At 39.4% G+C, this 27,368-nt stretch overlaps 1 protein-coding gene across 34 annotated transcripts in view; it reads right to left on the reverse strand.

Moving 5' to 3' along the window:
* The window catches only part of Dscam1 (Down syndrome cell adhesion molecule 1), a 42,925-nt gene extending 15,571 nt beyond the window's left edge, over nt 1-27,354 (reverse strand). For 5 of the 34 annotated variants that reach the window (XM_065299430.1, XM_065299428.1, XM_065299398.1 and 2 more), the window contains exons 1-6: nt 27,191-27,353; nt 24,698-25,183; nt 20,596-20,775; nt 18,782-18,931; nt 12,623-12,752; nt 9,704-10,716 (exon numbers count right to left, since the gene is read on the reverse strand). In XM_065299430.1, coding sequence (XP_065155502.1) covers nt 9,704-10,716; nt 12,623-12,752; nt 18,782-18,931; nt 20,596-20,775; nt 24,698-25,076 — 1,852 coding nt within the window. In that variant the 5' untranslated portion in view covers nt 25,077-25,183; nt 27,191-27,353. Of the gene's footprint in view, nt 1-76; nt 365-392; nt 681-3,086; nt 3,375-4,414; nt 4,703-4,745; nt 5,034-9,703; nt 10,717-11,813; nt 11,941-12,622; nt 12,753-14,720; nt 14,845-15,052; nt 15,177-15,453; nt 15,578-15,605; nt 15,730-15,931; nt 16,059-16,333; nt 16,452-18,781; nt 18,932-19,349; nt 19,515-20,595; nt 20,776-21,143; nt 21,309-21,348; nt 21,514-21,608; nt 21,771-21,885; nt 22,054-22,097; nt 22,260-24,697; nt 25,184-27,190 lie in introns of those variants that run through there. The other 29 variants (XM_065299403.1, XM_065299401.1, XM_065299400.1 and 26 more) reach the window with 29 other exon arrangements.
* Nucleotides 27,355-27,368: the final 14 nt, after the last annotated feature.

The raw sequence follows: 27,368 nt of genomic DNA on the forward strand, positions 1-27,368 counted from the left end.
GTCACCAAAGTCAAAGGGAACGATTTGGGGAAGAACTGAGTAGAACATAATAATTTCAAACAAATCAAAATTGTACCATTAACGTGTAGATATGTAGAATATCTCGATGTGCCAGCTTTATTCGTAGCTGTGCAGGCGTATTCTCCTATATTATGAGCTTGAACAGAGTCAATGTTCAACATGCTGTTCTTTTTGTTCACTTTTATAATAGAAACACCGGCATCCAAGTCAATTGTCTGGTTGTTGAATAACCAGTTGATTGTAACGGGCATATCACCCTTGCTGATCGAACAAGTCAACGAAAGGGATTCGCCAGAATTGATAGGGTCTTCGCCAAAGTCGAAGGGATGTATTTGAGGCAATACTATAAAAAAATAAACATGCAATAGTACCATTCACGTGTAGATAAGTAGAATAACTCGATGTTCCTGCTATATTCGTTGCAACACATGTATATTCGCCGATATTATATGCTTGCACAGAATCAATGCTCAACATGCTGATCTTTTTGTTGACCTGGGTCATGGAAATACCATCGCCGTCACTAATTGAACGGTTATTCAGCATCCAGCTGATTGTGACGGGTAAATCGCCTTTGCTCACTGTGCAAGTTAACGAAGTAACGTCGCCCGAGTTTATGGCCTCATCTCCGAAGTCGAAAGGAACGATTTGTGGAAGTACTACGATACAGTAGGAAAACTTAATAAAACATGAATAAAACAACTAAGAAAGTACCGTTGACATGTAAAAATGTTGAATAACTCGAAGTTCCAGCCTTGTTACGTGCGCTACAAGTATATTCGCCGATATTATGCGCCTGCACAGAGTCAATACTCAACGTGCTGATCTTTTTGTTTACTTGCGTAATCGACACGCCATACGATTCATCTATTGTTTTATTGTTGTGTTGCCATGTAATTGCGACTGGTAAATCACCCTTGCTAATTGAGCACATGACCGAAGTTAAATCCCCAGAATTAATTGCTTCGTCACCAAAGTCAAATGGAACGATTTGAGGCAGGACTATGTGGAAATAAATTAAAATCACATTAAACTGTGTATACCATTAACATGTAAAAATGTTGAATATCTCGCAGCTCCGGCCTTATTTGTTGCCAAACATGTATATTCGCCGATATGTTGAGCTTGCACCGAATCAATACTCAACGTGCCGAGCTTTTTGTTCACCCGGCTGATGGATATGCCGTCGGTCTCAGCGAGCGTTTGATTGTTAAGAAGCCACACGATGTCAACCGGCAGGTCGCCTTTGCTTATTGAGCACGTCAGCGAGAGAGATTCGCCGGAGTTTATAGGCTCCTCGCCAAAGTCAAACGGGTGAATTTGAGGCAGGACTAAACAAGGAGAAAATATGCGCTTCTAAAGAATATCATGCAAAAATGTACCATTGACGTGAAGGTAAGATGAATATCCCGTCGTTCCTGCTTTATTGGTAGCTGTGCAGGTGTATTCGCCAATGTTGTGAGCTTGCACCGAGTCGATACTCAACATGCTGCTTTTTTTCAGCTTTGTAATCGTTATACCAAAGGAATCTTCAATAGTTGCGTTATTAAATAGCCAAGTAATTACGACTGGTAAATCGCCTTTGCTTATCGAACAAACTTGAGTGATGGATTCGCCAGAGTTGACAGGCTCCTCGCCGAAATCGAAGGGATGAATTTGTGGTAAAACTAAAGGAACATCAAAAATGTTGCATGCTTAGAATATTTTAACATAAAGTACCATTAACGCTTAAATACGTAGAATATCTTCCAGTGCCTGCTTTGTTAGACGCAACGCAAACATATTCACCGATATTATGTGCTTGCACAGAGTCAATATTTAACATGCTGTTCTTCTTTCCAACATTTGTGATACTCATACCATCAGAGGAACTCTTGTCGATAGGAAAATCGTTAAAAAGCCATGTAATGTTCACAGGTAAATCGCCTTTTACGATCGTACAAGTTAATGTCATAGTTTCGCCGGAATTCAAAGGTTCTTCGCCAAGGTCAAAGGGATGGATTTGAGGAAGAACTAACAATAAAAAGTGCAATATCAAAGTAAGACATTAAAGACAGTACCGTTAACATGTAAATATGCAGAATAACTCGAAGTTCCTGCTTGGTTCGTTGCGGTGCAAGTGTATTCACCAATGTGATGCGCTTGTACAGAATCTATTTCCAAATTACTAGTTTTTCGCGATACTTGTTTCGCTATGACACCATCAAGAGAAGAAACAGATTGGTTCTTATACAACCAATTAATAGTCAATGGTAGATCGCCCTTAGTTATTGCGCAGGTTAACGAAACCAACTCTCCGGAATTGATGGGTTCTTCGCCAAAGTCAAAGGGATGGATTTGAGGTAAAACTATGGAATGACAAGCGTGTGAGACAATGAATAATGCAGATAAATACCATTGACATGTAGATATGTAGAATATCTTGCTGTCCCAGCTTTGTTCGACGCTGTACAAGTATATTCCCCTATATGATGAGCTTGTACAGAATCGATGCCAAGTGTATAAATTTTCCTCGTTGCTTTCGTAGCAACAATGCCATCACTTTCTTGAATTGTCTGATTGTTAAACAACCACTCAACCTTAATAGGAATATCACCCTTAGATATAGAGCAAGTGAGTGAAACTGAATCACCCGAATTAATCTGCTCCTCGCCGAAGTCAAAGGGATGGATTTGCGGAAGAACTAAAGATTAAAATGCTACGTATAAATATAAGTAAACACTCGTACCGTTCACATGTAAATACGTAGAGAAACTTGATGTGCCAGCTTTGTTTGTGGCTGTACAGGTATATTCACCAATGTGATGTGCTTGTACTGAATCAATTTCCAAATGGCTACTTTTCTTAGACACTTGTTTCGCCATTACTCCATCAAGAGCACGAATACTCTCATTATTATACAACCATTGAATGGTCAAGGGAGGGTCCCCTTTGCTGATTGAACACATCAACGACACCAACTCACCGGAATTAATAGGTTCTTCACCAAAATCGAAGGGATGGATTTGGGGTAGTACTAAATAAGCAACAAGTACGTGCTGAGCGTTAAAATTACAGATAAGTACCGTTTACATGTAGATATGTTGAATAGCTTGTTGTGCCAGCCGAATTAGAAGCTGTACAAGAATATTCACCAATGTGATGTGCTTGCACAGAATCAATTCCTAATGTGTAAATTTTTCGTGTTGCTCTAGATACAGTGATTCCATCACTTTCCGAAACACTGTTATTGTTGAACAACCAAGATACCTCGATGGGTAGATCCCCTTTACTGATTGTACATGTTACTGACACAGAATCGCCAGCATTTACCGACTCTCCTCCGAACTCAAAGGGATGAATTTGTGGAAGAACTAAAGATTAAAGAACTACATCTAAGCAAAATATATAAACTAGTACCGTTCACATGTAAATATGCAGAATAACTTGAAGTTCCTGCTTTATTTGTTGCTGTACAAGTGTATTCGCCGATGTGGTGAGCTTGTACTGATTCAATTTCTAAAGTACTCATTTTCTTCGACACTTGACGTGCCATTACCCCATCAACTAAGGTGATGCTCTGATTATTGTATAACCAGTTGATAGTAAGCGGTAAATCGCCTTTACTAATCGAACACATGAGAGACACAAGTTCTCCGGAATTGATGGGTTCTTCTCCGAAATCGAAGGGATGGATTTGAGGTAGAACTAAAGATAAAAACGTGACATCAAAAGAAGCACATTACCATTCACGTGTAAATATGCCGAATAACTAGTGGTTCCAGCTTTGTTCGTCGCAGTACAAGTATATTCGCCGATGTGATGAGCCTGTACCGAGTCTATTTCTAAATTGCTAGTTTTCTTTGAGACTTGTTTTGCCATAGCACCCTCGCTCTCCAACAAAGTTTTATTGTTATATAACCATGCAAGCGTAACTGGCAAATCTCCTTTAGTCATTGAACATGTCAATGTTACCGACTCTCCCGAATTAATCAGCTCCTCCCCGAAGTCAAAAGGATGGATTTGTGGAAGAACTAAATATTAAAAACTACATTCACAAGATGAATTAAATGAATACCGTTAACATGTAAATATGCAGAAATCGTCGTTGTGCCTGCCTTGTTCGTCGCGGTACAAGTGTATTCGCCAATGTGATGCGCTTGAACCGAGTCGATTTCCAAATTGCTGGTTTTCTTAGAAACCTGTCTGGCCAAGACGCCCTCGCTTTCGATTAATGTTTTATTATTAAACATCCACGAAATTGCAACCGGCAAATCGCCCTTACTTATTGAGCACATCAACGACACTGATTCTCCAGAATTAATCGACTCTTCACCAAAGTCAAAGGGATGAATTTGTGGTAAAACTGAAGGAAATGATAATGTTAGCTTGTACAAAAACTAAGTTTAAGTACCATTAACATGAAGATAAGTTGAATATCGCGTGGTTCCGGCTCCGTTGGTTGCAGTGCACGTGTACTCGCCAATATTAAAGTCTTGCACATTATCAATAGTCAATGTACTGACTTTTTTGCCCACCTTGGTAGCAGACACGCCTTCTGCCTCTCTAATAGTCTTATTATTATACAACCAATCAATTTCCACAGGCAAATCACCCTTGCTTATCGAACAAGTCAATGAAACTGATTCACCAGAATTAATTTGTTCCTCGCCAAAATCAAAGGGGTGGACTTGTGGGAGTACTAAATTAAAACATAATATTAGCAACACATAACTACTATGTACCGTTAACATGAAGATATGCCGAGTACGTCGTGGTGCCAGCTTTATTCGTTGCAATACAGGTATATTCCCCAATATTAACAGCTTGAGCAGAATCTATTTCCAAAGTGCTCATTTTCTTCGACACCTGAGTTGTTACAATACCATAACTAGTTTCGACTGACTGATTATTATATAGCCACGAAATTTTCACCGGCAAGTCACCCTTGCTGATTGAACAAGTTAACGAAACGGATTCTCCGGAGTTAATGGTCTCCTCGCCGAAGTCGAAAGGGTGGATTTGTGGTAAAACTAAATAAACGTAAAATTTCATCAAACAAACCGTTGACATGAAGATATGCGGAATATGTTGTAGTTCCGGCCTTGTTTGTTGCCGTGCATGTGTACTCGCCGATATGATTAGCCTGTACCGAATCAATTTCCAAATTGCTAATTTTTTTCGAAGCTTGTCTTGCTAGTATGCCGCTATTTTCGAATTCGTCAATCGTGCGATTATTATAAAGCCACGAAATTTGAACTGGCAAATCGCCTTTGCTTATCGAACAAGTGAGCGATACTGATTCGCCAGAATTGATTTGTTCTTCACCAAAATCAAAAGGATGGATTTGTGGAAGAACTAAAAGCACCAGAATACTACAGAATGAAATATAAATACCGTTGACGTGTAAATATGATGAATATGTAGAAGCGCCTGCTTTATTCGAGGCGACACATGTAAACTCGCCAATGTTCAAGGCATGCACTGAATCAATGCTCAGCGTGCTTAATTTCTTATTCACTTGAGTAATGGAAATGCCTTCACCATTGGACAAAGTTTCGTTGTTATGTAGCCAAGTAATTGCGACTGGTAAATCGCCTTTTATAATCGAACACATTATCGACAACGAATCTCCGGAGTTAATCGGTTCATCACCGAAATCAAAGGGAAGAATTTGCGGAAGAACTTAAAATACAAAAATAGCAATTGATGTAGATATCTACCATTAACGTGTAAATATGATGAATATGTTGTTGTGCCCGCCCTATTCTTTGCGACACAAGTATATTCGCCCATATTAACATCACGCACCGCATCAATAGTAAGCGTGCTGAACTTTTTGCTAGAAGTTATAAATAATCCATCTGTTGTCTGCACAGTGCTATTGTTATGCATCCATGTAATGCTGACTGGTAAATCGCCTTTGCTAATCGAGCACATCATTGTGGTTGAGTCTCCGGAATTGATAGGTTCTTCACCGAAATCGAAAGGTAGTATTTGGGGCAATACTAAGCAAGCAAAAAATAAATAACTACTAAGAATGTTTTGAAGTTGTACCGTTGACATGCAAATAAGAAGAGTATCTCGTTGTGCCCGCTTTGTTTGTTGCAACACATGAATATTCGCCCACGTGAATAGCTTGCACTGATTCAATGCTCAGTGTGCTTAACTTCTTGTTAACTTTGTTGATCGAAATACCGTCGGCCTCGTTGATAGTTTTGTTATTGTGCATCCAGCTGATTTTAACAGGGAGATCTCCTTTGCTCACAGTGCACATGAGAGAAGTCATGTCTCCAGAATTAATCGGTTCGTCACCGAAATCGAAGGGAATTATCTGTGGTAACACTGAATGTCACCCACAAAAAATTGAATTAATTTTCGTTTAAATTAGTTGAAAAGACCGTAGCAAGGCAATTATATCTCATTCTTTATCCTAAACGAATCTAAGTATTTGTTGGGCACGATTTTTGGGATGATATGGATATAAGTATAAAAAATAAAAATAAAACGTAGTAATATTTGTACCGTTGACGTGTAAATACGATGATACACTGGTAGTCCCAGCAAAATTAGTCGCAACGCAGGTGTATTCGCCCACATGATGAGCCTGTACGTTATCAATGGTTAACATGCTAACCTTTTTATTAGCTCGAACTGTCGAAATGCCTTCGGTTCGCTCAACAGGTTGATTTTCACGTAACCATGTTATATTCATAGGCAAGTCGCCCTTGCTAATCGCACAGGTTACAGAAGTCAATTCGCCAGAATTAATTGGCTCCTCGCCGAAATCGAATGGGAGTATTTGAGGGACAACTTGAAATCATAAATGATGAATGATCTATCAATACCATTCATAATTAATGTGGAACGAATAAGTCTATTACCCTTTGTAAAGTGTAATTTATAAACATCGTCTTCGAAATATCTTGGATTAAATGAATAAAGGAATAAATATACGCAAAAACATCTACATTGGAAAAAGCAAGCAAAACACACTGAATAAGTACCATTAACATGTAAATATGTTGAGTAGCTGGTCATCCCAGCCTTGTTCCTGGCCACACAAGTATATTCGCCAGCATGGAAAGCTTGTACGCTGTCGATGATCAAATTCGCAACCTTTTTGCCCACTTTATTCGCAATTATACCATCGTTTGAATCGATTGTTTTGATATTATGTAGCCAATAAATATCAATTGGTAAATCTCCTTTGCTAATTGAACACATCAGAGACGTAGAATCACCAGAATTTATCGGTTCCTCACCGAAGTCAAAGGGTAAGATAATGGGAGCAACTGGGAAATATAAAAACCAAAAACTATTAGTTGAATTAAAAGTTACCGTTAACAAGAAGCATTGCCGAATGGCTCGTTGACCCTGCTTTATTCTTCGCAAGGCAGGTAAATTCACCCGAGTGTTCCGCATTAATCGGATCAATTGACAACATCGATATCTTTTTGTTCATACGCATCATTGTTAAACCAGCTCCACTTTCAACTGGTTTACCGTTGTGTAACCAAACAATGTCTATTGGAAGATCTCCTTTGATAATCGAACATTGTAAAGATGTCGATTCGCCGGAATTAAGAACATCTTCTCCAAAATCAAAAGGTAGAATTTGGGGAGGAACTGAAATAAAATTCAAACTCTACTGAGGAATTTCAAGCAAGAACTAAAGAATATAACCCATTGCAAACTAAAGAAGTCGAACATATTGTTGATTAAAGTTACCGTTGACGTTCAGTTCAGCGGAATGGGTGGTTTCCCCAGCGGGATTGTGAGCAGTGCAAGAATAATTTCCCATGTGCACAGCTTGAACTAATTCGATAGACAAAGTACTAATGCGTCGATTGGTATTCGACACAGTAACACCTAAAGATTGGTCTAATTCCTTATCGTTGTGTTTCCATGTGAATGAAATTGGAAAATCGCCTTTCGAAACAACGCATTGAACAGTTGCGAATTCGCCGGAATTGATCGGCTCCTCTCCGAAATCAAATGGTAAAATTTGGACAGGTACTGTTTGGAAATAAAAATAATTATTGAAAAGTAATCCCCAAAATACCGTTGACTGATAATGTTGTGGTGAAATTCGTTGATCCTGCTGTATTTGTAGCGCTGCACGTATAATCACCAGAATGATCTGCGCCTACACTCTCGATGCTTAAGCTACTCATACGTTTCCCTAGTTTCCCAGTATAAACACCTTCGTAGTAGCTCGTTGGTTTTCCATTAATGTACCAGTTAATCTCAACTGGATTATCACCCTTTGTAATACTGCATTGTAATGAAGCGGTTTCACCTTCGTTCAACGACTCTCCAAACTCGAAGGGAAATATTTGAGGTGGTACTGACCAAAAGAAAATTCTTCTAAATATTACATGCAAGAACAAATGTGCTACAACTTCTTGATAGACAAATAGTACCGTTGACATTCAGAATTTGCGAGTATGAACTCTCCCCAGCAACATTCGACGCTTTGCACGCAAATTCACCAGCATGCTCCGCTTGAACTGATTCGATAGTCAACGAGCTAACACGTTTCGTCTTCATAATAAGAATTCGCTCATCAGATTCAATAATTTTATCGTTCAAAGTCCAAATTAGTTTCAAGGGTGAATCGCCTTTGGAAATGATGCATTGTATGGAAACAGTGTCGCCGGAATTAACGGAGTCTTCAAAGAAGAACGGAACGATTTGCGGAGCCACTGTATGTCAACAATTTCGCATTAATACGCGTGCACTACACATAATTACCGTTGACGTTTAGAACCGCTGAATAGCTAGTCTCGCCGGCACGATTGCTCGCAATACAAGTGAATAGTCCAGCATGTTCGGCCTGTACTGAATCGATGTTAAGTGTCGAGAAGCGCTTCAATTTCATCACGGTAATGCCGTAATCATCGCCAATTGTCTTATTGTTCAAAGTCCAAGTGATGTTTAGGGGCATGTCACCTTTCGTAATTGTGCATTGAATAGAGACAGTGTCGCCCGAATTGGCCAAGTCTTCGAAGAAGAATGGGGAAATTTGTGGAGCAACTGAATAGAAATTAAAAGAGTGAAATAATGAATTAAACAACGCGAATACCATTGACATTCAATTCGGCAGAGTGTGATGTTTCTCCAGCCTTGTTTTTGGCTGTGCACGTATATATTCCGGCGTGTTCGGCGTGCACGTTATCAATGCTAAGCGTGCTGATGCGTTTGTTCATTTTTCCGACGGACACGCCTTGCACTGATGCAACAGGTTGTGCATTAAATGTCCAAACGATCTCGACAGGAAGGTCACCCTTGTTGACTAAACACTGTAGTGAAGTTACGTCGCCCCAATTGATGGGCTCATCCCCAAAATCGAATGCAACGATCTGTGGCTGAACTATAAGAGCAAAATTTGAAGCGTAATTGCCTTGCTACGGTGACTTTTAATTCATGTGGCACCATTCACTTGTAACGCGACGCTTTCAACGATTTTCCAGCCGCATTACTAGCAAAACAACTTGTTCCTTTGAAATAAAATACAAAAATCACCTGTGATAAAGTAAAAAATATTTCCGACATAAAACACACCATATAAAATCATCTCTGAAAGTAAATTCCTGTAAATTTGCAAAATCACATGAAATATATCGTCCCACACTGGTATCATCAATGGCCCGTTCAATCCTGAAACTTATGTACTAATAATAACTGAATAATCACTCACCCATGACTTGAACTTCAAGTGTTCCACGTGCGCTGTGTCCTTGTGAGTTCTTGGCGACGCAGACGTAGGTAGCTTGATCAGAAGACCTCTCAACATTCTCGATGATAAGCGTGCCGTTGGGGAATACCTTCTGTTTCTTGATGGTAGGAAGCACACGTGAGTCACGTTCCCAGACGATGGTGTCAATCGGGTATCCTGCCACAGGGCAATGCACAATAAGGGTGCCACCAGCAACGATAGCTTGCTTTTCCATAGAACGCACAAACGGAGCACCGTAAACACTGATTTTAGCCTGATGCTCAGCAGAACCAACTTTACTGCTAGCCACGCACTTGTAAATACCACCGTCGATGGTATGAATCGCACTGATATTTAGATTTGAAACCACATCACCATTCACAGTAACATATTGGCCAATTTGATAACGATCGGTGTTAGAGAGACGACGTCCATCCAATTCCCAGGTAATTTCGGGTGTAGGTGTGCCGGATGCGCTGCAGGACAAGTACAGTGAAGTAGATGGGCCGGGTCTGAGTGTTTGCTCATCGAAGGACTGCTTGATAAGTGGCGGTTCGAAACGGGAGCCCAGTTTGAGTTCGGCGGTTGCTTCGGCACTCTCTTGGTCGTTGCGGATAAAACATTGATACATGCCCTTGTCTTCTTTGCGTACGGCTTCGATGCGGAGAATAGCCTCGGTGTGGTCCAATTTGTGGCCATCCTTGAGCCAGTTTACGGTTTTGATCGGGTTGCCTTCGAAGTTGCAAGTGAATACAGCAGGACGACCAAAATCAATGGTTTGTACTTTGGGTTCAATGGTTGCTTTCAAGGGGGCAGTTACAGTCAGGACAGTTTCAACGCTTTCGCCTCCAACAGAATTATTGACAACGCAAAGATATTTCCCAGAATCTTCAACTTTAGCTTCGCGAATAATCAGAGTGCCTGCAACCTGCTTCACCCGCTCATTCAGAGCAATTGCTTGTTTTCGGCTTGTTCCTTCGACGAATTTATACCATCTGCAAAAGATATTCGAAAATAGAATCTTAATAAATTACTTATAAAATTGAAAAGTTTTTATCTTAATATTGTTATGAAATAAGAACCAATTGCGTTCTTTAGTAAATGATCACAAAAACTTTTCAAATATTTATTTATAAACTTTACGTGAATATTGGATTTACAATTTTAATATGTTGAGTTAACATGTTTCGCCCAGAGGGCATCTTCATAAAACTCACTTTCGCCCTCTGGGCGAAACATGTTAACTCAACATATTAAAATTGTAAATCCCATATTCACGTAAAGTTTATAAATAAATATTTCAAATATACAATGGATTACGTATTCGCAAAAGAAAGTAATAAAAACTTTTCAATTTTTAAGTTTCGATAAAATTATAAATTTTAATTAATTTTAAATATTTTGAAATAAACTCTCTTTCTACCTGAATACTGGCACAGGAAAAGCCTGTGCCAAGCATAGTACGACCACATTGGTGCTAATGCGTGCCGTTTTAATATCGATGCTGTGTTTGCTCAACCTTGGTCCCACTGATCCGGTCGGTTCTGAAAATCAATGTGAACCCACTGAATACTCACGAAATTCCCCGCGTTCAAGGTCGGGTACGCCATCGCTCGTACGTACTACTGACTGGTGGCGGCACTGGGTGAAAGTTTAACGACCGCCACAACGGAGTTGTGAAGCGAACCACTTGTTGCATTTCGAGGGCCGTAAGGGAGGCGGGTTTGAACAAGCCAATAGAGCGGTTGAACGGTGGCAGCGTCACGCTGTGCGGTAGGAAATCGATGGAAGCGAAAGTGGGATGTAGAAAGTGCAAGGGAAAACTTTTACCTCTTTTTGGGCACCGGAAACGACTGCGCGTCACACAACAGCGCCACCGCGCCGCCGGCAGCTGACTGTTGCTTCGTAAGGCCGTCACCCGCGAGTTTAGGTCCGGTCTGACCCGTCGGTTCTGGTAATATTCATAATGTAATTTAATTTCCCGACTTTGATATATTAGATAGAGTACCCTGGCTTCGTAATTAATTTAAGGACTTAATGTCTAATAAAATTGACATTTTCCGGCCCTTTTAAATAATTATTCTAAACTTACTTGAAAGAAGGATAAGGATATCCAACAACCGGACATAGGATCCAGACGCTCGAGTTTAAAGACCAAGTAGATATTTTCCATGCGGTTCTTTCCCCAACCAATTTCGGTGCAAGATTATTGGTTGGTTCTGAAAAGAACCAGTAATTAGGATTCTTTCTGTTAATTTTGCATCCTCATTATATGTCACAATATAAATTATTCTTGAAGTGAAACATACATTATATAAACACATCAAAAGCACCAAAATGGAAAACACCAAGCCATGTTATGATTAACGACGTCATAATGAGTTGCTTGTGCAAAAGAAAGTCAGAATCCTATTTACCGCCTCCATGCAATAAGGAAAACCAAAACTCACCTCCCCAAATGTAACTATGTGTGATAATATGATAACTAAATAAAGAAGCAAATTGTGCTGGTGTAAATCCCTGCGCCCCTAGCATGATTGACTCAAAGTTAACTTACAAAAATCTAGGTACAGGATAACCAGTCACTTGACAACCTAACCAAGCATCGCCGCCTACGGGTATAGACAGCACTTTCCAACCTTCGAAAATCTCGCCGTCTTTTTTAGGCGCAACATTATTAGTAGGCTCTGAAATAAGTATTTACCTCAGGCTAAAATACAAACTTACGCGTATCTTGGGACAGGGTACCCGCTAACCAAGCATGTCATGAAAGCAATTTTGCTTTGACGAACATTTAACACGATCCAACCCCCAAACTGAGCGCCGATCTTTTTAGGGGCGACATTATTGGTTGGTTCTGAAAGCGTGCACCATGCGTAATAAGCAAGTGTTCGCAATTACCTGAATGTTGGGACCGGATAACCGACAACGTCACAAGTCATGACGACTATTGAATTAGTCGGATTTAACACAATTTTTCCACCCTCGTATTTTTGCCCCGGTACTTTTGGAGCTATTTTGCCTGTGGGTTCTGTAATTCACCCGAAGATAGTATTGAATACACATAATAACTAACCTGAATAAGGGGACCGGGTACCCAACTACCGCACACATTAAGAACACAACTTGTTTTGCGGGCGCTGCAATTATTGAGAAACCAAACTTGGCGTCGAGGGCTTTCGGTGGGATGTTATTTGTAGGTTCTGGAATAGGATTAAAGTGGTAACATTGATAACAAACCTGAATAAGGGAACGGGGTACCCAACTACCGCACACATTAAATACACGTCTTGCTTTTCGGGAGTCGAAAGTAATGTAAAACCAATTTTCTGATCAAGGGCTTTCGGGGCTATGTTGTTTGTTGGTTCTGGAAAAGGACGAAATTTCCTTCGGACCCTAATATATTTAAATTTATGTAATCCTGAAATGTTGGGAGCCCTTGCTTTGCGTAATACTAAAAATCCTACCAACCTGAATGCGGGTGCTGGATGAGACTGTGCATCACATGGTAAGACTACCACTTTCTCATTCCGTCCAACAACAGCATCCAACTTAGATTTTGGGGGAAGTCGAGGAGGTGTATAACCAATAGGTTCTACGTGATATAAAAATAGTGTTTATAAACTTTTATACCCATACCTGAAGGCTGGAGTAGGAAACCCTTGCGCTTGACACAACAAGCTAAAACTCTGACCAACTGCACGAGTAAGAGATATACTCGTTGCATCATTTGAAAATGATGGGGCTTTTAAACCAATGGGTTCTATATACAAAAATTATCATTATTAAAGCCTAGCTAAACCGACCTGAATGTTGGGACTGGTAGCGCTTGTGCCGGACACAGTAATGCAAAACTGCTCTTTGCTAGACGATCGTACGAGAACGATTTAGATTCGGATGAAAATGTGGGTCCTTTGCTCCCCACAGGTTCTATATATAGTATTATTTTATAATTAATAAGAGTATGCACTCAAATTTACCTGAATGATGGAACGGGTAATGCTTGCGCAGGGCAGAGTAATGCAAAGCTACCGTTAGCTTGCTGATCGTATGAAAAAATCTTTGATAGTGACGAAAACGACGGGGGTTTACTTCCAACAGGTTCTATATAACGCAAAAAACATGTCTCAACAATGGTTCAATGTTTTACCTGAATGCTGGAACAGGTAATGCTTGAGCAGGGCAGACTAGAGCAAAGCTATGACCTTCCCGACGTTCAGACGAGAATATTTTCGATTCAGATGAGAATGTTGGTGCTTTACTACCAACGGGTTCTAAAGGAATGTTTTATATTATTTACTAATCAAGAATTTAAATTTACCTGAATGATGGGACTGGTAACGCTTGAGCAGGACAAAGAAGAACAAAACTGCTCATGGCATGTTGTTCGTACGTAAAACTCTTTGATAGAGATGAGAATGAAGGAGGTTTACTCCCAACGGGTTCTATATGCAAAAGTAGGCATTATTTACTTTAAATGCTAATTACCTGAATGCAGGGACCGGTAAAGCTTGCGCAGGACACAAGAGCGCAAAACTTACGCCTTCGCGACGTTTAGACGAGAACAGGTTTGAGTCGGAAGAAAATGTTGGAGGTTTTGTACCCACGGGTTCTAAGAATAAATAATATCTACTTTGAAACCATGTGAAACTGTATTTACCTGAATGTAGGAATGGGTAGAGCTTGTGCCGGGCATAAGATTGCAAAGCTAGAATCTACTTCTCTTTCGTATATAAATCCTTTAGAATCGGACGAGAAGGATGGTTTCTTAAAACCAACAGGTTCTACACGAAGATATTAAAATTAGATAGAAAGTAATTACGCACCTGAAGTTGGGAATAGGTAATCCTTGTGCTGGGCACAAGAGGGCAATATTCGAATCCTCATTTCGTTCGTAACCAATCACTTTCAAATCATTGGAAAACGTTGGTTTCTTGGTACCAAGCGGTTCTACGAGTACATGATAATACAAATAGGAATGTAAAAAAGTATAGCCTACCGAAAGTTAGGTAAAGGTAACCCTTGCGCTGGGCACAGTAATGAAAGGTCTGATCCCATTGATCGTTCATAACCCATACTCTTTAAGTCGTTCGAGAATGTAGGTTTCTTGGTACCAAGTGGTTCTGAATATTTAATTTACTATTTAATATGTGGAAATATCAACCTACCTAATTTTTGGAATAGGAGACCCTTGAGCTTGACACAATAGAGCAAAAGAAGTGCCTTCTTGTCTTATAAAGCCATTAGCCACGTTATCAGTTGAAAAAACTGGTGCTTTTACACCAACTGGTTCTATAAACACGAATAAAAATAGAATCGAGCTAGTAATACCTGTAGTTTGGAACGGGGAAGCCTTGCGCCTGACAAAACAGTGGAATTTCTAAACCTGACTCGCGCTCGATGTATCGCAATTTAGAATCAGCGAGCAATTTAGGTGCTCGTGTTCCAACCGGATCTATCAAGATGACAAATCATTAGAAAGAGGTATTCAAAGGACAAATCACCTGAATGCGGGTGTTGGGAATCCCTGAGCCTGACACAATAAAGACAACGCGTAACTTTGCACTTTTTCAATTGTCGTGCTTTTCACGTCGAATAAGAGACTTGGAGGTCGCGAAGCAACAGGTTCTGGAAACACGTAATGTTTGCAATAGTGGATGTTCAGTTGTGGTTTTCGATTGATTGGAAAGTGATACCCTTACTTCTAGTAAACTTATAAATATGAATTGTACCTAAACTGTGGGGCTGGATATCCTTGAGCTTGGCATAAAATAGCCATAGAGAATTCTGCCTTAGTTACAATCCAAGTAGCTTTTACGTTTGACAAGAGAGTAGGAGCTCGAGTACCCATAGGTTCTACAGATAGAAAAAAATATAAACAAACCTGAAATTTGGGACAGGGTATCCTTGCGCCGGACATACTAGGCCTAAGGTAGCCTGGGCAGATACTTCAATTACGTCGAACTTGTTCTTCGACGACACTTTGGGCAATGTGCTACTGATCGGTTCTACGTAATTATGAGACATGCAACAAAAGAGTCAGTTACCTAATCGTAGGTACCGGAAAGGCCTGAGCCGGGCACAATAGCGTCAAGCTGAGGTGCACTACCCCCTCAAAAGCACGACTCTTATCCATTGTGGGGAATTTTGGTTTAACGCTACCCACCGGTTCTAAACAATTTCACTGTTAAGCTAATACAAATGAATTACCTGAAATTAGGTACAGGGTACGCTTGTGCAGGACACAATAGCGTGAGAGTAGAAGCTTCCCGACCATCTAATGTCTGAATTTTAGACGTGCCACTCGTCCATCTTGGCGCTACCGTGCCGACCGGTTCTACACAATCATGCATTAATTAGAAAAAATCGTATAATAGAAGGATATGGGTACCCTGCAATTATACCTGTACAATGGCACCGGAAAAGCTTGTGCGGGGCATAGAAGTGTAGCACTTCCATTAGAAATCGTGCGTGATGTGCGAGACTGATCACCAGATGTGAGACGAGGTTGAACAGTGCCCACAGGCTCTAATTAGCACAACAAGTGACTCGACTTAATAAAACACATTCATGAAGGTGGAATACGGAATAGAATACCCTTGATTACAGTACCTATAAAGTGGTGCGGGAAACGCTTGAGCAGGACACAACAGTGCCAAAGTAGACCCGATTGATGAATCATCAATTGCAGGTAGTTTCTGTATATTAGGTTTGACTTGACCCATGGGCTCTGAAAAGAGTACCAGCTTACAACTAACTAATATAACAAACAAATAGGGCACCCCTACAATCTCTAAAACATTAATTCGTTAAATACCTGATAAGTGGAACCGGAAACGCTTGTGCAGGACACAAAAGCGTTAAACTAGAGCCCATAAATCCGCTGAAGGTTTTAGAACTCTCGGTTGTGGGAAATTTTGGTTTAACACTACCCACAGGCTCTAAATGATAAAATTAACATCTACTAGTGTCTTTAAAAGTTAAAAAATGACCTATCATGTTGGAATGGGGAACGCCCTATCCTACCTGATAACAGGAACCGGAAACGCTTGTGCCGGGCAGAGCAACGTTAAACTTTCATCGGCAACACCTTTAAACGATCTGGAGCTATCAGTAGTTGGGAATTTCGGCATAACGCTTCCAACGGGTTCTATACCAATGCAACAAAAGCCACAATTTACACACCATTGATACGAATATGTAAACCATACAATAAAAAACGAAAATGTTGGGGTGCGTAACAAACGACACAATCAGCTTTGAAATTACCTCCTATTGGGAATGGGAAATCCTTGCGCTGGGCATAATAAATCTATAGCAATGCCTGACGGCTGTCGGTTCTCCTTCTTCACCTCAAATGACAACTTAGGCAAAACGCTCCCAACAGGTTCTGAATACAATAATGTCGCATTTTGTAATCAGGCCAGGGTACCCAATCAAAGGTTTAAGGATTGGTGAAAGGATCGCGCAATGATAATTTTTATAATTTATAATAAACTCCGGAATTTATATCAAAAAGTGCCCGCCGCAGTGTACGAGAAGCAAGGGTACCCTATCCCAACATTCAGGTATATTTATTTTAAAATATGAAAACTTATGCAAAACAAATCCAATTTAATTATTCCCCAAGATATTAGAGTGTTGTATAAACTTCAATGCGTGGGAACTGTGTTTAAATAATGATATTGTTTTACCATCTGTTTGTTTTGCATTAATTTTCATTACAATAGTTGTGTAATAAGAGTGTTGTGTTTGAAAAAACGTGCGTGCTATCTTCATTGCTAATCCTGTATGTAAATAAAGTGATGATTAACATTCTCTAGATTTAATTTACTAATTATTCGCAATTAGTCATAAAGAAATCACGCATATTTATTTATCTACAATGTGGTAAAGTAATTCTCGATCATAAAATATTTATTATTTTACCATAATGTAGTCTAATGTTATAATATTAACGCATTACATTAAACTGCTTAATCTTCCCATAAATTATCATTAATAAATGCGTTAATATTAGTGTGTTCGTGTTTGTGGTTGGTATTTCACGAGCATAGACGCAGCGAACACGCAAATCACTACATTATAGAGCAGGATTAATTTCCTTCACACTTCCCATTGGTTCCCTAATGTGGCATGAACAAATCTCATACATCTACCGTTCACACCCTTTCCGTATGAATATTTTATTTAGGCTTTTAAATCTCTCCCCAAAAATCCAATCACATCGAAAGTAAAAGCTTGTTCGCGACGCAGTCGATGGTAAACCGAGATTGACGTTTGATGAAGGACGAATTCAATTCGCGTCGCGGTAAAGACCTTTGTTTTAATTTAGCAGAGCACTACATCAACATCGCCAAATCGGAACAGACACGTGCTTCATTCATGGTTTATTAATAGATTCGTTGAAAAACTCAATCGATTTACGAATCCTCAGACAATAATTAATCAAATTCATAGAGGCGTATGGATCAGTAAAATAAAGTTAAAATAATATCTACTCGTACACTACTGTACAACAAAGTTCTCTATGAATTATTTATGTGTTGTAGGCTTGAAATCAACGGCAAACCCAATTTAATATTCAAAATACGCGTCGACTAAAATCGAAATATAATTGACGTGTCGACTACAAATTTTCATTCGCATTGTTCTGCCATCGTAATTGTTTGGATACATTACTTCGATAGTCTATTATTATAATTTCTCGCGTCTCATCGACCCGTCGCGCCGCATATTAGAACCCAAGACGGTTTACATTCGCATATCTATACTCTGAAGCCAGACTAATCGTTTACGCTTAAACGATTTACATTCCTAGCATCACGACTGCCCGCTTGAAGTGATTTGCGTCTTCGACTTCTTCTGCACGTACGCATACAGCTGCCATCAAAGAAGCAAATTACAAACCGCATTAATGCCGGAAAATATGCCCAACTGTATGCTGTACGCGCTCGGAATGTGCGTAAATGTTCGAGATTTGGGTCGTGTTTAATGCAATTTATGCTCGTGTGTAAGTGTATGTAGTGTTGTGAGTTATTTTGAGAAAAGTTTGCATACCGGTGATGACAAGACGACCTTTCGTTGCGCTCATGCGAGTTTCGTTGGTGAGACGATGCCTGGTGCGACATTGGTAGGACTTGTAGCCGTCTTCCGGTCCGACGTCACGAATGTGCAGCTCACCGCTGGGGAGTACCAAGTATTTGCTATCTATATTTGGAAAACCACATAAAAATTAGTCATAAATCAACCAAATCATGAAGAAACGTTAGATATGCAAGCACATGACCACTACATTAATTGCGGTTAATATAAAATTATATAAATATTGATAAGCATGCAGGATATTAATAACTATTAATCATTAAAAAGCATACAGAATATAAACTACTTGGAATTCAAAGAAAGGAAAGATAAAACAACGAAACAGTGGAAAGTAAAGTCCCAGATGCGTTGATTTTAATCAATTTACTTCCGAGAATCCACGATAAAAAATGGCGTATTCGTAATTCGAGTGCAACGACCGTCAATAATTAACTTTTAGTTTTAATTTGCTTTTTTGTTGTTTTATTAATGATTTTGTGGCATACGGAATTGTTTTCGGTTTTGCTTTAATTAAGACGCATACCGTATGTATCCGTCTGATGAAACTCCTTTCTGGATTCCACCTGCAGCCACGAAGTAACGAATACATAATCGCTAACGAAACTGGGAATGTGACATTTGATGACCGCCGTGTTGCCATTCAACACACTCTCGTCCATCACGTTCGCGGCGTACGCTTGGGAAACGACTGCAAAACGAAAATAAATACTAATTGATAACGCATCAAAGCATGTGTTAAATTACTAGTGAAATCGTGATCTCAGCATGAACACACACAATTCATTTAATATGAATTATTTGTAACTGAAACCATAAACAATAAACAGTTGTAGAGTTGAAATGTAAATCCTTATCGCGGGTTAAAGATCAAGCGCATTTTATACACTATCGACGATAATGCGTGGAGCAAATATTTTATATCAAATCTTGTCGCATTAGCGGTTGAAAGCACGGGTTGCGAAAATTGCACGGGTTGACGTGGGTGAATGCACGAGGGTGAATATTTGGGTCAAGAGAACGCGACAATAGAGGTTTTGCACACGCGCACCGCGTATAATATTCAGTCCCCGAAACTAACGTGACTCCGGAGCGCAAACGAGACGAAGCGATAAGACGGATTAATGGCGAGACAAGGAAAGGGCAAACCAACAAGGACTATCAAGGATGAAAAACAGTCGAATCAACAGGTGCTAGTACTACTTGCAGGAGAATTCTAAGTGAAAACCCAGCTTTTGTTGAAAGTAGAGCATTCTCTGTGCGTATGACAATTATTATGAAGTAGAAGGTTAAAATGACATCGGATTAAATTGCAAATTAAAAAATGTACTAACAAGTCATTAAGTACATGCAGGATGTAGTTGTACTCTATTTCTAGTAGATTTTACAAATGTAAGTAAAATATCCAGCTAGAAATAGATGAAAAACAAATAAAAAGCAACGTATAATAGATTGGTTATCGGGAAATGGGTAATATGCGCTCAAGTACCGTAATCGCCGGCAGCCGAAGGCATTAAGTATTTATTGGCCCCAGTGTCCTGCCACGCGATCACCTCGACGTGATCGGACACGAACGAGGGAATATGGCATTTGAAGACGGCCGTGTTACCCTTAATCACAAACACGTCGTAGACTTGCGCTTCGTAATATTGATTCACAACTGAAAGCACAAGACGATCAAAAATTAACGATAAAATCAACACATCTTTGACTGTACTCTTATTTCCGACTGCTCTGTAACATATCATTTATCCTAGTGCGATTAAAATTACCACTCTTGCTTTTGCTGCTAATATCCGGATCATATTTAAAGGTAGTGCCATCTTCGGCAATCCACGCTTCGATGATCACGAAATCAGTAACGAAACTCGGCACCAAACACTTCAGAATGCCGGTGTTGCCTCGAAGCACGAATTCGTCGATGACGCGACTCTGATAGAATTGTTGCACAACTGGGACAATTGTAAAAATATAAAAATTATTTACGAACAAAACAAACGTTTTGACAATTTAAATAAACCGTGCGCTGCAATTGCAGTTTAAGTACCGAATTCGGCGCCTTTTATGTACGTATTCCCTTGTGAATCCTGCCAGTTTTCGACGACCACAAAGTCGGATACGAAGGAAGGCACTTCGCACTTCATTACGGCCGAATTGCCGCGAATAACATACTCGTTGTCGGCTTCAACTTCGTAAGATTGCGCCACAACTACGAACAGAACGCATCTGGGACTTTAACGCACCGATTACAACTGTTTTCTAAATCTAACTCGTAGCGTATTGTAGGAAACTGAAAAGGAGGACAGCAATTTGTGTGTACCATAATTATCGTTTTGTTGGCGGTATGTATTGCCATTATCGGAGACCCACGAATCAATCAGCACGAAATCAGCGACAAAACTCGGTATCTTGCACTTTACCACAGCGCTATTGCCACGTATGACGTACTCGTTTTCAGCTTCCGTCACGTAGAACTGTGAAACCACTGCAAGCACCAATAAAATATATCATTCGGGGCGAATTACCGTAATCGGTATTAGCAATAGTTAGTATATTGCCCTGATCATCTAACCACGCATCCACCGATACAAAATCGGCGACAAACGAAGGAATGCTACACTTCAAAACAGCCGTGTTGCCTCGGATCACGTACTCGGTGAGAATTTCAGCCTTATAGAACTGATTAACCACTGTAAAAAGGCGATAATTATATTGACAACTTGAACCACGCATCTGGTACTTTAATTTTCACCGACGGGTATATGATTTTCTCAATTCAAAATACCGTATTCGTCGGAATAAGTGAAAACACGATTGTCGTTTCCAACCCAGGCTTCGACACGAACGAAATCCGCGACAAACGATGGGATATTACATTTCAGCACGGCCGTATTACCACGGATCACGTACTCGGAGACGACTTCAGCTTCGTAGTACTGATTGACAACTGAAAATCGTTTGGAAAACTGAGCAGCAATACATCAACGCATCTGGGTTAAATTTTTGTGACCGGAACTGGGAAAGCAGCATCATTCGGTTCAGCATTCATCCGTGGAAATTACCGTCGATGGCACTATGATCCGGCTTGTAATTGTTGCCGTCCGTATCGGTCCACGATACGACGCTGACAAAATCAGCGACGAACGACGGAATCGAGCACTTCAGCACGGCCGAGTTTCCACGGATGACGTACTCGTTATTCACTTCCGTTTGGTAGAATTGCTGCACGACTGCAATGGTAAAAAACGCATTCTAAGTGTGTGCACGCTGTTACCGTCGGGTGCACCGGGCAGAAATTCCTCGCCCTGATCGGTGTGCCACGAGACGACCGCGACGAAGTCGGCGACAAATGATGGCACCTGACATTTCAGTATCACCGAATTGCCGCGGATCGCATACTCTTTATTCACATCCGTATCGTAAAACTGCGCGACAACTGTAAGAATTGCCAATTAACATACACACATATATTAAATATAGACATCTGAAAGAAAATATCTGGAAATTCTGAAATATAAAACAATACAATCCTGAAAAAATATATTTATAAGATGCAGAACTAAACATGAATAAACGTTTGCACTACATATTTACATAGAATACATTCTTCTTATAAATAGCAAATATGACTAATAAAAACCGTTTAATACTAGTGTGTTGCTTGAAATTAGCAGTATTTCAACTTTTACTTCGAGTGTGTTCATCGAATTTGTTATCCAACTGCAAATTAATTAATTCGTTCAAGCGGCAACGCGCTGGCTGTCTCGCACTAAGTGCTCACAATTAGTTGGTCTCCAAGCCCAGCTCCACACGCGGACAGGGAGCGGAGCGACAAGGAGAATTTATATGTAAAAAGCGCGTAACAAAGTGCAACATGTACTCTCGTTACTTGTGGATCGCGTGTGGATGCACAGGACAGACCTGGCTTACTGTCCAGTCATGAATGGTTTAATACCCGGCGAGCGAACGACCTCGTTTTGCGCTTTAGTTCAGCTCAGACAATGTTTTGCTGCTCCCATGCATCATTATAATCAGATCCGATGTGGATAATGTACGAAATGTTGACATACAAAGGTTTTTAATAAAAAAAATAGAATAAGAATCTGCTTGAAATACGCATAAGCTAATAAATCACTTATATTTTCCGTTTATTTTCTCGTGCCAGTAGCTAGTAAACGAGGTAGGCGCCTTGATAATGTTAATATTTAATAGACCTAACCCGTATCAACCTAAATAAATGTAATAAAGTGGCGTCAATCCCTAAAACATCAAATTAATCAACAAAAAAATTAACGGAAAAAATGTCCATCGCTTGTATAATTAATTTAATGACTCAAAACATAAAAATTCCATCTCTTTAAAGATGTCATCATAAACAAAAGTACGTACTCTGAAGATTATAACGATATATATATTCTCCAAGAGACACGTATGTTAGAAGTAATAAAGTAAGTAGAATGTTAACACTGAGTAAAAGTGGCAAGTTGCGCAGCAGTACAAGCCGTAGGAAAACTTGAAAACTTTGAATTCTGCCGCAAGAAACCGCGGCGAGTCACGATGGCATCAATTCAGTTTAGTCTGAGACGTTTTCGTAGAGGGATTGAATTCCCGCGAGAAGGGACATCGGCAAAAATGTGTCTAAATATAAATCTGTTTCAAGACCCACGAAACACGCTGAAAGTGGAAAAAATGTTGAAATGCATCCGTCTACTTAAACTACAACCCCAACGAAAAAGTTTAAATGTTATATGTCTACTTGGTGTGCATAGCACGTCTCAACATATAACTAATTACTCAATTACCTTAGTTTTTTTTAATTATAAAATAATAAGTTACTTAAAGTGATTTTACGCTTCTGTGAACAGAGCTGTGCACACTGTGCACAGGTTCGTAAAACATGCACACTGTGCTATGCAATTACAATTTATTCTTGAAACAAGAATGCACTTGATAAGAATTTAAATTTATTGAGATAACAATCAGTGTGTGACGATGTTGTTACACATCAAGACTCCTATCCTGTTTCTGGCATGTACGCAACGCACGCCCATGCACTGTCAACAAAATCCTCAAGCGTTTTATTCGTTTGATTGCACTTGCACTTATTTCAAACAAGGAAGCAGTTAAATCTTGATGTTGCACGCAACGATGTATACGAAAAGCACAACACCAACTGTAATGTACACTGCACTTGGCATTGTAGCTTCAAAAATGTGCATAAAATTCTAGAGGCGTCTCATAAAAATGTAAATTTATACTCAAACATCTCCAGGCGTGGTTGGTAGATTAATGAAAGCAAGATTTTCTTATGAAATATAAAGTTTGCTTAAGACCGAAAGCATATACTAAGATAATAACAAGATAAATTTAGAATATGTACCAAGGGATATTTATAATGTCTAAAATTAATTTTCCATAAAACCAAAAATCGCGTACTTTTTCCAATAGTGTTTATTTTAAAATTTAAACTTAGTGAACCACAACGCAGTGTCTTGTAAATATTCTTTCAAGAATATGTCTTTCAAGATTTGGAATCTATTTATAACTTTCATCAGAAATGTAGCTTTGAAGTTCTAAAGACATTATAATACTCTGAATAAGTGAGTTCCTAACCAGCTACTTACCTAAATACGCAACCAATTTTCGTATATTCATAAAATGAGCAAAGTCGCAAAAAGTTTAAAAGCTCTGCCGAGACAAAGATGAGCTAAACTTTAAAACCACACGATCATCGGTATTCCGTGTACTTTACTTGCAAACTTTTCCTGTTTAGTTCTGCACCCACCATACAATACAATACAACAGAGATAATCTCTTCGAGATAGACTTTCGCATGTACGAAATAAAACATTGAAATCTTTCTTTGACGCCTACCTGCACGAACGTTAACATCCCTGGAATTGATGGTACCCACGGAGTTCTTAGCTAAGCAAGAGTAGACCTGAGCGTGCACATCCTGACGGTAATCCTCGGCGCGGAACGGCGGGAATACGAGATTACCATTAGCGAGGACCTTGCGCAAGCCAGGTACATCACCGACAGCGGTACCATCAGCACGCACCCAGATGATTTCCGGTTGTGGAGAGCCGCGAGCACGGCATTCCACTACAGCTCCCGTGGTATTCGAGAAATCGACACGATTCGGCGGTTCACGCTCGAAAACCGGCCCGTGCGTGGTATCATCGCACAACACAACACTCGCGAACGCCACCAGCACCACCGCTGGTAGCACACCCTGCTGCAACCACTTCATGGCTAGCGACGCACACGCGGATGCACTCACACGGTACACGCACACGATGAACGTCGATGACTAGATGAAGAACGCTGATGTGGTCGTACACTGGGTAGACTCACGCACTGAAACAAAAAGATTGCAACTACATGAAATTTCAATTACGCCTTCGTTTAAGTTGATAAATAATCAACTTGGTAGTGCCGGTTGATGTTTTTACGGGCATTTGAGTCATAAGCGGACGTCGGCGCGTCCTTCCGGTTAAAAAAGAATAATAAACAAAACAAAGCATGCACCTGTAGTGCAAAAGCTTTGTCAAGCGAATATACACGTGAATACACTACTAAACAGTCCAATGAACTGACAAATTGAGAATATCATCAAATAAAACAAAAATAACAACAGTGATTGAACAATTTAGATTTTACATGATGATAATAAAGAAGTTGTCGTGATATAATATGATAACTACATCACAAATTATCATTTAATAATCATTTAATAATGACAGTGTCTCAACGCGAGCATGCGTGCATATTAAACATGTAGGAACACAGAATTGAATGATTTATTTGATATAGCCATTAATCCTACACGCACATTCATTCGATTGCTTGAATGGAGAGGACTTGTGTGTCATTCTATTTACGCAATTGCAAGTACCCGCCTTGGTAAAGATATAAAACAATTTATTGCAATTGAAACTTAATTTGCCAAGCAAAACCGAGTGCGAAACGCAAGTAACCATCGAAATACTCCACTTTCATCGCGCAGAATTATTTAATAGACTATCAAATATGCATAGAAGAGGTAATGTTTCATTCATTAAAGAGATTTTCATAGAATATATTATTGGAGTAACATAGTAGGTACACCAATATAAGTTACAATAGGAAATACGTTGGCTTATAACTAAATTGATCCGTAATAAGGTCGGTGCAGCACGAATGCATTAAAATTTAAACAACGACCTAGTATTGAACTAGTTCAAACTCTTTAAAAATCATTCGACTGCAATTGAGTGCATGTAATGTACTCTTTGAGAAATTAGTTCAACTTTTGATTTTCCCTAAGAACTGTCGCAAAGTTATTTTTTATTAGATTTTATCGTACGCAATGCTTGAATAATTCACGCTTCAGAATGTTTGGAGGAGTTACTCTAATAATTTATTATTGTAAACGACAAATGCCGTAAACAGATTGTAAATGTGTCATAAAGAATATACAAGCAGGGCTAACACTCAGTATGGAAAACACACATCTGTGAATTTAAGAATTTCAACACTTTTGAACCAATATAAACACAATAAAAATCTCGCACATGCCATGGCGTAATTGTAAGAAGTTTAAAAATGCATTATAAAGTTCATTATAACATAAATTTCAAGACTCAAAAATCACGACGAGAAATGTAAATCTTTATAAGTTGCATGCCTTCTAGTGGCAGAGCGAATGTGGTAATACAAGATGAGAAGAACCTTTTTGGACAAAAGCAGGTGGTCAGGCAGAAATGCACAGCTGCTGCACAATCATGTGCTTTGATTCGTCGAAGGCGAAGATTGAAATAAACACACACTATGAAGAAATGAGATGAGAAACTAAGGAATAAAATTTCCATTCACCCACAATTTACATGAACTACTACCCTAACAATTGAAATATTAAACAATCCACAGATTACTCTCATTAGCATTTAAGAAATGATGCATTCTTCTGAATCATAACTGATTCATGTCTCCATGCTAAATAAAAACCGAAAGTAACATTCTACTAACTCGTATCTTATAAAAACTATTCAGATGTTTAATAAATGCAAAAACAAAAATATTTGTTTACGCTTCAGATCACATGTACTCCTCATAAAAAATATCTTAGAAAATATAAACAAATTTTGTGAGGTTAAGTTAGGATTTGTTTAGACGCTCTTAACGGCTTAACTTCAAAGAAATTCGCGAATTTAAATGCGCATTAAAGCAGGGGACATGTGTATGCATATATCTAAAGCATGTGCGATCAATTTATTTATTGACAACCCTTAAACAAAAACATAACCCCGGCGTGGGTGGTTGAAGCCCCTATTTTTAACGAAAAAAATTACTTATTGAGGTACTATGAATGAAACATTTGCCTACCTGAGAAAGCACACTAATCCAAATCGAAATGCACAATTTTCACTGCACACTTGATATTGAAAACGATCACAATTCACCGAATTAACAACGATGACACATAATCGCGCACCACCGCTGATGATTCTAATCAACAAACGCAACGCCTATCGCACACTGAAGGTGGCGAACGTAGTCGAGC

The sequence above is a fragment of the Atheta coriaria genome, unplaced genomic scaffold (assembly GCF_025399875.1).
Source record: "Atheta coriaria isolate IRGN ID8LTWV9N9 unplaced genomic scaffold, Caltech_Dcor_3.1 hic_scaffold_3_pilon, whole genome shotgun sequence".
In the NCBI taxonomy this organism is placed as follows: domain Eukaryota; kingdom Metazoa; phylum Arthropoda; class Insecta; order Coleoptera; family Staphylinidae; genus Dalotia; species Dalotia coriaria.